This window comes from Gorilla gorilla, chromosome 7 (assembly GCF_029281585.2).
Source record: "Gorilla gorilla gorilla isolate KB3781 chromosome 7, NHGRI_mGorGor1-v2.1_pri, whole genome shotgun sequence".
Lineage (NCBI taxonomy): Eukaryota > Metazoa > Chordata > Mammalia > Primates > Hominidae > Gorilla > Gorilla gorilla.
This window is the reverse complement of record NC_073231.2, coordinates 15,630,315-15,645,920: the sequence shown is the minus strand read 5'-3', so window position 1 is coordinate 15,645,920 and position 15,606 is coordinate 15,630,315. Positions and strand designations below refer to the sequence as shown.

The window sequence follows — 15,606 nt, the reverse complement described above, 5'->3', positions numbered from 1 at the left end:
TATTGTAAATTCAAGATCATTCTTTTTCTTCATTAAAATAAATATTTTGGGTGATCTTGGAAAGACCAACCAACTTATTCTGTTTCAATTATTCCATCTACCAGTCTAATGAACTAAAACTCAAAAGACAGGACTAGACCATCATCCCTTACACAGGTAAGTCAACTCCTTGAATTTCAGTTTCCTCATCTTTTAAATGTGGATAGCAGAACTTGCTGTCTGGATTACAAGATGAAAATGCTTTAAAAACCTAACACATGCCCCAATAATTCCTCTTCTAGGTATATACCAAAAAGAGATGAAAATAGATTTTTTTTGTTGTGTTTTTGAGACAGAGTTTCGCTCCGTCACCCAGACTGGAGCGCAGTGGTGTGATCTCGGCTCACTGCAAACTCCACCTCCCAGGTTCAAGTGATTCTTGTGCCTCAGCCTCCTGAGTAGCTGGGATTATAGGCAACTACCACCACATCTGGCTAATTTTAGTATTTTTAGTAGACAAGGGGTTTCACCATTTTGGCCAGGCTGGTCTCAAACTCCCAGCCTTAAACGATCTGACTATCTTGGCCTCCCAAAGTGCTGGAATTACAGGTGTAAGCCACTCTGCCCGGCCGAAAATAGATGTTCATACAAACACTTGTATGTGAATGTTCAAAGCAATTTTATTCATGACAGCCAAAGAGTGGGCAACCCAGAGGCGCATCAACAGATGAATGGACCAACAGGCTACCCTGTTCCTTACTAAGGAGGCTGGACAGGTGGTACACAAACTGAGAGTGAGAGTCTTACCTGGCTGTAAAAAGTGATTTGGGAAAACTTTCTGAGGTTATCATAGCTCTTAATAACTGCACAAGGTTACAGATTTCTATCAGTGAAAAAAGCAGTGACTGAGGACATTGTTTACAGTTGGGGACATTAAACAGTGATCACATTATAGCTCAGTAATTGACAAAGAGAAAGCATGACTTCTCACTCCAGGATTCTGGCTTGTCACGTTTCATTTACTTTTGAGTGCAGACAAATTTCCTGAGGAGGACTGTGGATATGAGAACAAGTCAAATAGTAAGACTTACATATTTCTACCTTTTATGTGCTATTTTTAAAAAATTGAATTTTAGCCGACCTCAAGATCCCAGATTTTACCCAGAAGCAGATATTACCAACTTTGCCAGAGGACTAAGAAGAGTTTCTCTGGCCTTTTGCCACACCCAGTAGCCTCAGCCCTTTTTTGGAGATTTTCAGTTCATGTTGAAGGCCCTTGGAGAGATGGTTGGATTTCTTGTCTTAACTTTCTCTGATCTTTCTGGATAATGGGAGCCAGGGAAAAGGCATGGCAACCACAGATCTGCCCTGTTGCTGCCAGAAAGAGTCCATTGCAGGCAGCCCCCAGCTCTGGACATAGAAAATATTTTCAGTCACAGCCAAAATAAACGGTTCTCCATCTGGGAGGCCCACTGAGCGACAAGTAGCTTTTGATGTAGACATCACTCCCCCAGAGAGCTATTTGTTTGGAGGCTGAGGAGACAGGGAAAAGCTTCTCTGCCAAGATGCTGTGCTATCATATTTTTACTTCCTGCAATGCAAGCTTCATGAGTCTGGGCAGAAGCGTTTACCCTGGCACTTTAAAAGGAAAGTTGCTTCAGAAACCAGATTCTTCCTGGCAGAACTCAGACATGCCTTTATTGGGGCTGATGAAATAATCAGCCCAGGGTTTAGTTCACTTTGACAGACCCTTCTGACCAGAAATAGGAAAGAAACTAGGCCAAGGTCTGGACCCTGCCAACTGTAGCTGTCAGGGACACTGGAGTAGGTTCCATAAGTTCTCAGGAATTATTTTGGAAAACCAAATTCCTACTATAAAAACATAACATTAGGAAACATCCCAAAAAGAAGGCATCTATGATCCATAGCCAAGAAATAGAAGTGTATCTTTTAAAGCCGATCCAAATTTGGGGAAACCTAGAGAGCATTTAACCCTACATACATGGAATATTTTGCTCATGGAATTTTGTCAATATTCCCTAAGAATCACTGACAAACTTTTAAGTTATCTTATGTGTCTAGCATGCCTATGTTAGTTCATTTTCACGCTCCTATAAAGATACTTCCCGAAACTGGATAACTGATAATGGAAAGAGGTTTAATTGTCTCACAGGTCCACATGGCTGGGGAAGCCACAGGAAACTTAACAATCGTGGTGGAAGGCGAAGGGGAAGCAAGGACCTTCTTCACATGGCGGCAGGAGAGAGAAGTGCAAGGAGGGGAAATGCCAGATGCTTCATCAGATCTCATGAGCATTCACTCACTATCATGAGAACAGTATGGGGGGAACCGGCCCCATGATCCAATCTCCTCCCACCAGGTCTCTCCCTCAACACCTGGAGATTACAAGTCAAGAAGAGATTTGGGTGGGGACACAAAGCCTAACCATATCAATGCTTTTCAACACCAATCTTGCTGACCTGAGACCCCTGATAGAGGTTCAGTTCCTGGTAGTGCAGGGACAGCCTCAGAGTAAACCTGAGGTGGCTCATCAGGCTGGCGTTTCATTAACACTCAGCCTCAGTTTTTGTTTTTTGTTTTTTTTTTGAGATGGAGTCTCACTTTGTTGCCTAGGCTAGAGTGCAATGGTGCAATCTCAGCTCACTGCAACCTCCGCCTCCTGGGTTCAAGCAATTCCCCTGCCTCAGCCTCTGGAGTAGCTGGGACTACAGGCATGTGCCACCGTGCCTTGCTAATTTTTGTATTTTTAGTAGAGATGGTTTTTGCCATGTTGGCTAGGCTGGTCTCAAACTCCTAACTCGGGTGATCTATCCACCTCAGCCTCCCAAAGCTGGGATTACAGGCGTGAGCAACTGCACTCAGCCCAGCCTCAGTTTTAAGGAGAAAAATCTTACAATACAGAGGGAAAAAAAAACAGCTTGGGAGGTTTGAGGACTCTTGCTCCCTTTCTGTCCTGGTAGTTTGGTGTAGAAAATGGAATGTGATGTTTTATAGCAGTCTGGCAGCAGAACGGTACTACGTCTTTTGTCCACCTGTCCTGCTAGAAATTGGACACCAAACTGACAAGCCTGAGGTGGGGGTCACTTGGGAAGGTGATTGTGGAGGCACAGCCACTTGCCTGCAGGTTTGCTGCCTAGGAGGATTGGGGGTGCGGCAGGTGGGCAGGAGCACAGCCTGCGGCAGGGCCTGGCAGGGGCTAAACTGGGCAAGCACCTTGAAATCCCCCACATGCCCACCTGACTAGCCCCAGAAGGCCTCTAAGCAGTGGGGCAGCTTGGCATAGTCCAGGGTTAAATGTAGCAGATAAACCAAGAAAGAATATTCTCCATCCAGGATGCTGGAGGGGCTTCATCACCCTGGGAGTGCCTTTAGGGTATTGCAACTGAAAATGGTTGTAACAAAATTTGTGTGCATCTGTGACACCCGTCACTGCTACACATTGCAGAGAGGTAGATAGTGTTTGGATGACCTGACCAAGAAAAAAGAAAATGTCTCCGTGAACCCAAGTTTTGATGTCACCAATAGACCACTCACTACATAGTCACTCTTGCAGTGGAAGCCACTCAATACAGGAAAATTAATACCAGCTTTAGTGTAAACGACAGAGGCTTTGTGGATCCTGGGGTGATGGCCAGGGCACCATTCATCAGAAACAGAGGCGAGGCTGTGCTGGGGTGGACAGAACATTGGGTTTGAATACAGAAGACCTTGGTTGCAATCTGAGTCCTGTCACCAGCCAGTCGTAAGGACTCTCTGGCAAGTTGCTTTGTCTCTCAGAGGCTCCCTGTCATGCTCTACAGGTGAGGCTGCTGCATGACTTTAGACGGTCGTTGGGCGATAAGGAACATGAAAGTGTTTTGTCAACTGTAAAGCTCTGTGTCATTTGTGGAACATCATTCTTCTTAAGCGGTTGACACAGTCATTAACTAAAAACCAGACATCATCATAAATGTCCTCAACACATTTATTAAGCACCTACTGCATACAATGCTGGGGGCAAGGGAATGAGGGAGCAAGCCGTGTAGGACATTGTCACTGCTCTCAATGGTCCTACAGTCTACTCAGTGAGAAAGAATATACTTATGTTCAGATTTTTAAAAAACTGCCTGCCTCCCAGGTTCGGAGAGATGCAGTAGTGGATAATTGCAGAGGAGAAAGGGACATTAGCTTTCATAAGCAGGGCAGGACTTTTTTATTTTTATTTTTATTAGTTATTCTTTTTTATTGCTTTTAATTTTGGGGACTACATAGTAATTGTATATATTTATTGGGTACATGAGATAAATATTATGTGCAATGTGAAATAAGCACATCATGGAAAATGAGGTATCCATCCCCTCAAGCATTTATCCTTAAAGTTACAAACTATCCAGTGACACTCCCTATTTTCAAAGGTACAATTAAGTTATTATTGAATATAGTCACCTGTTATACTATCAAATAGTAGATTTTATTCTTTCTGGCTATTTTTTTTGCACCCGTTAACCATCCTCACTTCCCCTCATTAAGCCCCCTACTACCCTTCCCAGCCTCCGGTAACCATCCTTCTACTCTCTATGTTCTTGAATTAGGTGTGCCTTGACCCAAACATTGAAGGACTGGCTGGGTGTGGCGGGTCATGCCTGTAATCTCAGCACTTTGGGAGGCCAAGGTGGGCGGATCACCTGAGGTCAGGAGTTCGAGACCAGCCTGGCCAACATGGCAAAACCCCATCTCTACTAAAAATACAAAAATTAACCGGTCCTGGTGGTGGGTACCTATAATTCCAGCTACTTGGGAGGCTGAAGCAGGAGAATTGCTTGAAGCCGGGAGGCGGAGGCTGCAGTGAGTTGAGATCATGCCACTGCACTCCAGCCTGGGCAGCAGAGTGAGACTCCATCTCAAAAAAAAAAAAAAAAAAAACTGAAGGACGGGCAAGATGCTGATGGGTACCCAGTAAACACTGGGGTATACACATGGAGGTACAGTGTACTTAGTAGAGAGTGGAAGGCATGCAGCCTAGACTCTAGTCCTGAATTTACACTTCACTTATCAATTCACTTTTCCACACCTTAATTTTCTCTTAAAATAGAGATTATCTTTCTAGATTTCTCCGTATATCAGAGGAATGTTTTAAGAAGGTAAAATAATATTTCAAATAACAAGACTTTAAATCTTGGAGCAGAGAAGTCAAGTAAACAAAGACACTCTTATTCTGTCATTCATAGTTTTCCAGCATTGTCATCAGACACCAAACTAAAATCTTCTGTTCAAGCAACCCAGGGAGTCTTTGAATGACAGGTCAGCGGCATTAATGAATTCCTTTCTCAGTGCTCAGCCCACAAGGATCTGTGAATGAAAATGAGACAGAGGACCCGGATGTAATGCCACTTTCTGTTTGCTAAACTGAGTAGTGTCCATTTACAGAAACACAGATACCCCGCAGAGCCCAGCTGTGGCCATTATCAGGGCTTGTATTATGCTCTTAACATCATTGCAGGAATATTCACTATCTGTCTCCTGCATTATTTCTTTCCCTTCCCAATAACTTTAGAGTTACCACAAGGGAAACACTCCAGATCTCACCAGGCCTGTCAAACTGAAGGTCATGATTCCACCCTCCATCAAACTGCTACCAGAGGGCTGTGCCCCAGTAAAAAAAGCCGTTTTATCAGAGCACCTGTGGCAGGTGTTGTTTAGAAATGGTTATCTTGGGCTGGATGTGGTGGCTCACACCTCCAATCCCAGCACTTTGGGTGATGGAGGTGGGAGGATGGCTTGAAACCAGGAGTTCTGGACCAGCCTGGGCAACTTAGTGAGACCCCCCATCTCTACAAAAAATTAGTCTGGTATGGTGGCATGAACATGTAGCCCCAGCTACTTGGAAGGCTGAAGTCGGAGGATCACTTGAGCCCAGGAAGTCAAGGCTGCAGTGAGCTATGATCATACCACTGCACTCCATCTCGGCAATGGAGCAAGGCTCTATCTCAGAAAAAAAAAATAGAAGTGAATATCCTACCAAAGGAATAAATGACTGACATAGCCATTTAACATTGCCCTTGGTTTTCTTCATTTTGACTCTTTCTCCAATGAACTGTTGCCTTTTCAGAGACGAAACAAAGGGGGTTGTTGGGTAATAAGCCAGGGCCCAGCAGCTGGTTCCAGTGAGGCCTGTCTGCAGGATGAACGCTGCGATCAAATGTGTGACTCATAGTTGGGAGGTGGCTGCCAACCCCGGCTGCAGGGCACAGTCGGCACTGGCCGGGAAGGCGCGCTGATCTGCACCCTTGTCTGCTTCCTGTGCTGGGAGCGCAGCCCCCACCCCACCTCATTCCCCCAAACCTATCTCCACATGGAATTGTTCCACTGGCTGTCACCCAGGGAGCCCCTTCTTTCTACCCATGTTCAGTTGGGTACTTGAAACAGCACATGACTCATGTTGTACTCAGCCAAGACTAACAGCATCAGGCTTCTATTGTTCAAGAGCTGACTCCAAGTTCCATGAACGATTTCAATGAGTGGAGTCCTTGTTGCTTACATTGCAGCTCTCTAAAGTCATGGAAAGAAATGACCACACTGGAGGCAGAGAAAAGCCAAGGCACAGAGTAGCACAACCTTGCTCTTCCTTAAACACAATCTCTGAAAGATCATCCTGAAGCATTTTCCTTGGAGAACCGGCCATAGGCACCAGGTTGGGTTTGCCACAAGGGACCAATGCAGAGCTTGTCAAAGAAGTGTTGAGTTGCAAGTGCAAAGACTAGCAGAGTCACTCCAGGGACTAGTAAGGGCCTGAGGGTGAATTTTATCGTTAACTCAGGGCTCTGCTGCCAATGTTAACTGCATTTTAGAGCAAGCCTCAGGATTTCCATCTGGGAAGAAAAAGAGTGTGTATCTCCCAATGGAAATTAAATGAGTTGTCCTAAGACCAAAAACAAGGAGCAATACCAATAAGAGAGCATTAAATTTTTGATGAGTTAATGCTCTCCAAGCAGTGCAAATGATGTTTTAATGCCTGGGGAAAAGGTGATGAAACCTGTCAATTCCCTGACTCAGGGGAGAAATCAAGTCACTTCTCTTTAAGAAAGTTCCGGCTGGGCACGGTGGCTCACACCTGTAATCCCAGTACTTTGGGTGGCTGAGGCGGGCAGATCACCTGAGGTTGGGAGCTCGAGACCAGCCTGACCAACATGGAGAAACCCCATGTCTACTAAAAATACAAAATATGCCGGGTGTGGTGGCACATGCCTGTAATCTCAGCTACTCGGGAGACTGAGGCAGGACAATTGCTTGAACCCCGGAGGCTGAGGTAGGACAATTGCCTGAACCCCAGAGAAGGGGGTTGCAGTGAGCGGAGATTGCATCATTGCACTCCAGCCTGGGCAAGAAGAGCAAAACTCTGTGTCAAAAAAAAAAAAAAACAAAGAAAAGAAAGAAAGTTCTTGTTGACATACTGCTAAGTGAGGAAAGCAAAGCGCTCTGGCATCTCAGGCATGGTAACTTCTGTGTAAGAAAGAAGGATATACTTGTATCTGCTCATTTGTGAACAAACACAGGAAAGATCAAGCAGAAATTGGTGAGTTTGGTGACCACAGCGGGTGGGTGCTCACAGGGGAAAGGAGGGGAAAATGGCATGGAGGAGAAAGCATGGAGGATTGATACCTGCTCTGAGTGCTCTGAGCATCCTTTTTTTTTTTTTTTTTTTTTTTTTTTTTTTTTTAGACAGCGTCTCTCTGTCTCTCTGTTGCCCAAGCTGGAGTACAGTAGCACCATCCTAGCTCACTGCAGCTTTGATCATTCGGGATCCAGTGATCCTCTCACCTCACTGGAGGTGAGTAGCTAGGACTACAGGTGTGTGCCACCATGCCTGGCTAATTTTTTTGTTTTTTATTTTTTTGTAGAGACAGAGTCTCCCAATATTGCCCCGGGCTGGTCTCCAACGTCAAGCAATTCTTGGCCTCCCAAAGTGTTGGGATTATAGCTTTGGCCTTCCAAAATGCTGTTACAGGCGTGAGCCACTGTGCCCAGCCCTGAGTATACCTGTTGGATAGTTTTATCTTTGAGTGCCATGTTAGGGCTTGCCTACTCAAATAAATAAAACCAACAAAGCTGAGGGGTAGGAAAAAGAAAATCCGTTTCTCTTCTAGGAAAACCAGAACTTGCTTATGTCATTGTGGTGGTGGGAATGGCCAGTAAATAAAGGGTTTAAATAAAAGGCTCAATTGTTAAAGTCTTTCTGACTTTTTAAGGAATCTGCTGTAAGTTCTGAAATTGAACTCTACACAATCTAGAAAAGAGGAAATAGTTACAGCTTCCTCATTCCTGGAAAACTTTGAGAAAAGAATAGACATACAAATGTCTGTGTAATCCTAGTAAAGGAGTGAAGGCATGATTACCCTTGCAGGATTGTGGAAAGTCAACGGGGCTGGATCCATGCATATGATATTAAATTGGTGCAAAGGCTATTGCTGTTTTTGCATTAAAATTAATTAAAAAGTAATGGCAAAGGCCACAATAACTTTTGCACCAACCGAATAGAGCAGGTAGTTTGCCTTCGAATCTTGTGTTCTCAATTCCCGCCTTGTCTTCTCTCCTTAGATCTCCACATTCAATTCCCTCAACCTGTCTCCATGTCTGCTTTGCCCTAATAAGGCAGTAAAGCAGAAGTCTGCAGAGTAACCTTTAAGTTTGTTACAGTGCATTAACATCTTAACAATCTCAGCCCATCTGGTGTCTAGGGCAGTATTTTTTTAGGAAATAGCTGTAATCACCTCTGGTATAGGAGCTGGAAATATTTGAATCTAACATTTAGAACATGTGATCAATGTCTATGTTCAAACTCCCCAGGGATAATGCAATACAAACTCAGCCTGTTGACATGCAGAAAAATCTCGAGTGAACTTGACCTTCCTTCCCCAGTTCCATAAGCTTGGCATGGATGTAGTCAACTTCTGGGAGAAAAGATCCAGATCAGACAAGACTGAGTATCCTGGATCTGGTAAGGATCCACATTGGTCACAGATGTTCTGGCCCAACCCCAGAGTCCCCTAAAACAACAATATCACTTTTGAGTGAATTTGGACTCTTTTTCTGGAACCTTAGAGTCCATCGGGCTACCTCCCGACCACTTTCTCGGGGTGCAATTCCTCCTCCTAGGACATCTTTTACAGGGAGGTTGCCCCATTGCCTGCATTAATTAGCACTGGAAAAAAGAAAGAAAGGGTAATTTGTCAAGACAGTCATCCCATGGTACTTGTTCCAACCATTTTATTCTTGCTTTTAGTTTCTTTTTTTTCAACAATGACATCAGCTGGGTTAAACTTTGATTTCTAATAAATAAATTCCATTCACATCACCGTCTCTTAAAAATGGCAAGTTGGTTTTATGTTACAAATCTACTATTTTTAGTGGGATTTGGTAAGCTAATCTTTAGATCTCCAAAGGTTTTCAGATATTCAACAGAGCAGAAAAGGGCTGCTTCATTTATTGACTGTATTTTAAGAGCAAATTTAGAACTCACTAAAGTAACATGTGTCTTCCTTTTAGAAAATCTTTATAATTATTTTATGTACACGCGCACATCTCAAAAGAGTTTTTTCAGCTCTAAGCTCTTGGAAACCATGAAGTGTTATATAAAGTGGTAACTACAGCTCCCCAAAACCAGTCTTTTCAGATCTGAGCCATATGTTAAGATAAATAAATAATCCCTAAAGCGCTTATCTGGCTTCTGGCAAGGATATAACTATTTAGATATGAGGCTTTGTAATGCCTACATTAAAAAAATTAGAAGAAAAACGATTCCACATCTTGGCATGAAAATGAGAATGGCTTACAAACAACAAAAATTACATATGTGGAAAACATAATGGGGATGACTTGACTCAGTGGGAGAGAAGAAAAACTGGAGATTTAAATACCAGTAGTTGGGTTTAGAGCCATGAAAAATGGGAGATGAACTCACTGATAACAGGAGTATTACATTGCCAGATCCTGCAACTGTCCTCGTACAAAAGTCCCTGATTATTTCTGAACCTCAGTCCTGCAGAACAAACTATTGTTTCTGGGCATAATGGATTTCATGCTAGAGTCTTCTGTGAGATAAAGCCATGCAGCCTAGGTGTATTTTGAAGTAACAAAAAGCCAGTTATATTGAACCTCTGAATTTAGTGCGACTGAAGTTGTTTGCTAAACCTAATATTTACAGCCACATGACTAATCATTTATGGAAAAGGCCAACCCATGGAGAGGAATGAGTGGCAATCATTTCCAGAGAACTTGAGGAAACTAGATTTTAACACTCCATATTTAAACTTCACCAATGGTAGCGATAAAAAAATGCCCTATCGTATAGAGTACCCTTGATATAACAAACTCCATCTTAGAATAAGACTTCATTTTATGTTTCAGAGGGCACTTTGCCAACAAGGATAAGATGTTTTGTTTAATAAATAAAAAAGATAAAGATTGCATCCAATCAGATAAAGACACAAACAAGCACACTGGTCCAAGATCAGTTCTCACCAGAGGACTCTGTGACTTTAAAATGTCAGGCCTTCAGCAGCTCGAAATGGGGCTGTTTTAACTGATACTGTCTTGCAGTCACTCATGACAAGAACTTGGCATCTGCTTCTGCCACCTCAAACACTCTTCCTTGCAAGACTGACCTGCTCCCACTGGACTGGTTCCTTAACCTTTCTATCTCTTTCTCCTCTTCATGTTCAATGCTACTTTGTTTATTGTGGAATGTTTAATCTGTAATATATGTATATTGATTAAGCATACTATTATGTATGGTTTCCCATATTGACTGACTTCTGGAGTGGCTCAAGCCTGTGTGCCTGAGGCTCTGACTACCAAGAGAACAGGAGGTACTAAAGAGAATTGCTTCCTTGGGAACTCCATGTAGCCTCTGGCTTTTGTGACTGAATTAGCAACAATAAAAGCCTGACATTGTGGAAAGACACAAGCATGTGTGGACCTGGTTATTTTTAACCTGGCATCGCTCATGACACCTATGTTCAAAAAATTCTTTTTTTATTTCTTTTTAAAACTGCTATTGGGGCATTATTCAATGTCTTCAAACAAAGAATCCTTGACAAATTTCCTTCAGAACCAAGCACTGGGCAAAAATTTCTTCCTTCTGACGAACTGTTTCCTAAAATTGCACACCACAAAGAATTCTGCAACCAGTTTTCTTTTTATAGGTTGGTGGACAGCTCAGAAGTAAGTTTTATGTTTAATTGCTCTTATTCCTCTCATACAGAATTTATTGCTATTGTTTTTTCTTTATCCTTTATTTTTTGGTTCATGTTGGTTCTTAGAACAGTTTTTACAACCTCATTTTTTTTTCTGAAGTGGGTGGTATAAAAAAGTTACAATTAATTCAGGAATTAAAAATGTGGCTCCTAAGACATTTCTTTCTTTCTTTCTTTCTCTCTCCTTCTTTCTTTCTTTCCCTTTCTTTTTTTTCTCTTTCTTTCTCTCTCTCTTTTTTCCTGTCTTTCTTTTTCTTTCTTTTCTTTTCTTCTCTTTCTTCTTTTTTTTGATAGAGTCTCACTCTGTTACCCAGGCTGGAGTGCAGTGGTATGATCTTGGCTCACCGTAACCTCCACGTCCTGGGTTCAAGTGATTCTCCTGCTTCAGCCTCCTGAGTAGCTGGGATTACAGGCATGCACACCCACCTAATTTTTGTATTTTTAGTAGAGACAGGGTTTCTCCATGTTGGCCAGGCTGGTCTCAAGCTCCTGACCTTAGGTGATTGACCTGTCTTGGCCTCCCAAAGTGCTGGGATTACAGGCATGAGCCACCACGCCGGGCCTTATTTTCTAATGGCACTGCATTCCCCTGTCAGAATATTTGCTCCTCCCTCTCCATTGTTTATTTACTTGAAGTGAAAAAGGACAAAAAAGCAAAAGACATCAAATTGATGGCAGAGGGTTTGCCTGGAAAATTCCGAGGGACAAAGAAAGAACTGGCAAATAATGCCCCCCCGAAACAGATAGGTCCTGGGGAGAAATATGATTTCCACATTTGCAGACTCCTTCTCTTGTACAAATGAGTTGGGAGCTGGTTTTGCTTCAGTTCTTTCCTCAATGCTCAGGAAACAATTGAAATTACAAATGCGCCCCAGGTGCTGTCTTCACCACCGATGCATGGAAAGATGAATGTGTTTACATGTAGTCAGGGGCTGGAAGGTGGAACTCACAAAAGGATTGAAATTAATATGCAGAAGAGGACCTGGGAGAGTTCCCTATCCTTCCTGCTAAGTGCATCCCCAGGTTTCTAAAACATCCATTCAGATCTTTGTATTTGTTTTAATTTGTCCAGAGTTATTCACAAGGTTTTAGAAATCAATTAGTCCTGTAGTTGGAAGATTACCCATTAGGTAGAAATACAAGAGTCTTGGGGCTATTTCTCTTCAAATAGGTAATTTTTGACTTTCGTGCCTGTGTCTAGTTTTGACGAGGAAAGATCTGATGCCTCCTAATTTTCCTTGTGTGTTTTTAAAGGCGTAGTAACAAATATTGACTCCAGTAACTTGTAGGTGCCAATGGGTGCGTTAAATGAGGTTTTAGAAAAGGAGACTTGAAGGAGGCCCGAACAGCAGAGGGAGTACTGGCCTGGGAGTTGAAACACCTGAATTCTATGCTTGCCCTGCCAGTATCTAGTACGGTAGGAACAGTGGGCCGTTTGCCACCTGGCGTCCCATGCATTCTCTCCCTCCTCCCTGCCCCGGGAGGCTGGTCCTCCAGACTGCATCACCCAAGGTCCCTTGCTGTCTGGCATCCTATTAGGTTGGAGATGACAGATGGGAAACAGAGACTCCCATCTCCGGCTGTAGACATCTCAGCGCGAATACCTCCTGTAAGTTCCCCTGTCCTGCTGTTCTGGCCCTTGCTTTTGGCCTTGTCACCCTTTGCTCTCATAACCCTGATCACACCTAGCTAAGTGGTCCCCTTAAGTTCTTTTCATCTGAGCCATCTGGGGTGGACTCCGTTTTCAGGCACGTCTCTGAATGATACAAATGGCAACCAGCTTTAGCAAACTGGAAATGGGTTTGAATTCCAAACCACTGGGATCACAGCGGCTGTGTCTGGATTCGTTCCAGAAGGCTGCCAGGTGGGAAGAGAAACAGGGAAGATTAATTGGTACCCACTTGCCTGGTCCTTTGCAGACTGCTGCTCTAACTCCTGAAAAGCGTTAAGACCAAAGACAGCTCCGTTTTACCCACCAAACATATTAATACACTCAGGCACTTAAGGATAAAGAGCTTTGCTCATGACTCAACCAAAAAAAATTTTAATGGAATTTTCTTCTTTTTTTTTTTTCTTTAAATAACAATTTGACAAAAGGGTGAAGAAATCCTAAACAAGGTATTGAGGCCAGTGTCCAGGCTGCATTCTGTTCACAGAACTGTCCTCAGGACGTTGCATGGAACTGGAAATGTGTATAATTACAGAAGAAAACAGGGAGGACTTAGTGCAGAGAGGAGACGAGTGTGGACGGGCAACAGCATCCTTAGTCTTTCATATTTATATATGGTATATGTATTTTCTATATATATATTTATATATTTTACATCCAGGTATACCAGTCATCTGTACCATTTCCCAGGGAGACATGGGTGCTTCCAAGGCAAGACAGGAAAGGGTTAGGCAGGGAAGGGGCAGCGACAGTGCAGGCTGGGGCTTGGCTCACAAAAGCTGCAGGAGCTTCAGCGACTGTAAGAGGGCCCCGGGCTCCGCAGACGCCAGGTACTGGCAGCAAAGCCAGTCCTCCAGCTCCACGCCCCGCCTGCGATCCACCGCCTTCTCCGCAAACTTCATCATCATCAGGGCCCGCTTCATGTCGATCCAGTTGTGCAGCGTGCCGCACAGCGCCTCCTCCGAGGTGCCCGGCTGCTGCACCAGCTCGCGCCGAGGCCCCCACAGCAGGCACTGCAGCACGCGCTTGGCCTCCCCGATGCGGATACGCTTGATGGGGTCGGCCTCCAGTAGCAGATGTGCCAGCTGCTGCAGGCCGGGTGAGTAGAGGGACAGCGCGGGCAGCGGCGGCAGGTCCTCCTGCCGGTAGTCTCGCTCCCGCAGCTGGGCGCGCACCTCGAACGGGTTGGGTTGGTGCAGCAGCTCGTAGATGAGGATGCCTGTCTGGAACTCATCGAACTTGCGGTACTGGGAAGCAGACACGATCTCGGGAGCCAGCCGGGCCTGGCTCTTCTTCTGCTGCAGGTTTGGGGTGCCGCCCGGCTTCTGCTTGGCCTTCAAAAAGTTGCTGATGATGAGCCGGGGCAGCTGCTTCTCCCGGGGCCCTTCCGGGGAGGCGGGGCCGGCTGCGGGGCTGAGAGTGCCACCTGCAGGCGGGGCGGCAGAGGAGCAGGGAGGCGCGGCGGCGGCGGGGGCGGGAGCGGGGGCGGGAGCCGGGGCGGGGGCGGGGGCGGGGGCGGGCCCGGGGCCGGCCTGGAGGGTGCAGTGCACCAGCAGCAGGTTCTCCAGGCACAGGTCCCGGTGGATGATCCCGTGCTCCTTCAGGTGCTCCAGCCCGTTGCAGAGTTGCAGAAGCAGGAAGCACACGCGCCGCTCGTACGCCTCGGGCTCCGCCTGGTGGCTGACCGCCGAGTCCCGCACGAAGTCGGAGGCGGTCTGATGTGGCACCTCTCGGGTGATGACCACCACGCAGTCCTGCTCCTGGGCAGGGGGGTGTGCGGGCAGGGCAGGCACAGGGTCCTTGGGCGCTTCGGGGGAGCTGAGCATGCTGGACGGCACCGAGGCGACGAAGTGGCCGCAGTCCTGCTGGATGTTAAAGTGCACGGGCACGGACGGGCTGCAGTAGGAGACTGTTTTGGGCTCAGGGGTTTTGCAGATCTGTGGGGAGAAGAAGTGAAATCAAGAGTGGGGCCCATGGTTCTGCCCAGCAAAGAGTGTGGAAACATTTGAGTATCTACGTGCAATAAGCCTATCCACATAGGCTTAAGGGTAAGAGCAATCCATACACATGCTAGAAGAAAACATGGGACAGAATCTTTGAGGCCTTGGGTTGGGCAAAGATTTCTTAAATATCACACCAATAGCATCGTTCACAAAAGAAAAGAAAAATCACAAACTTAACCTCAAAGTTCTAAACTTTTGTGCTTCAAAAGACACCATTAAGAAAGTGGAAAGACAAGTAATAGACTGGGAGAAAATATCTGCCAAAATGTATCTAATAAAGGACTTGTTTCTGGAATTTGTATTAAAAAACACTCTTTTACAACTCAATAAGACAAAGAGCCCAATTAAAAAAGGATACAGAATCATGGCATGGAGGAACAAACAAACAAACAAACAAACAAACAAACGTGGGCAAGAGATATGAATAGGTAATTCACCAAAAAAAATTGTAAATGGCCACAAGCATGTGAAAAGATGTTGGACATCATTATTCATCAGGCAAGTGCAAATCAAAACCACAGTGAGCTATCAGTTCACGCCCACTAGAATGCGTTCTAATAAAAGACAATTCCAAGTGTCTATGAGGATGAGCAGAAATGGGAACCCTCAGACACTGCTGATGGGAATGCAAAATGGGGCAGACCCTTTGGAGCAGTTTGTCAATTTCTTAAAAAGTTAAACATAAAATGACCATATGACCCAG

The 15,606-nt window shown here is 44.8% G+C and overlaps 1 protein-coding gene across 4 annotated transcripts in view; it reads right to left on the bottom strand.

Moving 5' to 3' along the window:
* Window positions 1–9,226: 9,226 nt before the first annotated feature.
* PRAG1 (PEAK1 related, kinase-activating pseudokinase 1) overlaps window positions 9,227–15,606 on the bottom strand; it is a 112,315-nt gene continuing 105,935 nt past the window's right edge. For all 4 annotated transcript variants that reach the window (XM_055349727.2, XM_055349728.2, XM_004046615.5 and 1 more), the window contains exon 6: window positions 9,227–14,837. In XM_055349727.2, the coding sequence (XP_055205702.2) occupies window positions 13,671–14,837 (1,167 nt within the window). In that variant the 3' untranslated portion in view covers window positions 9,227–13,670. The remainder of the gene's footprint in view (window positions 14,838–15,606) is intronic.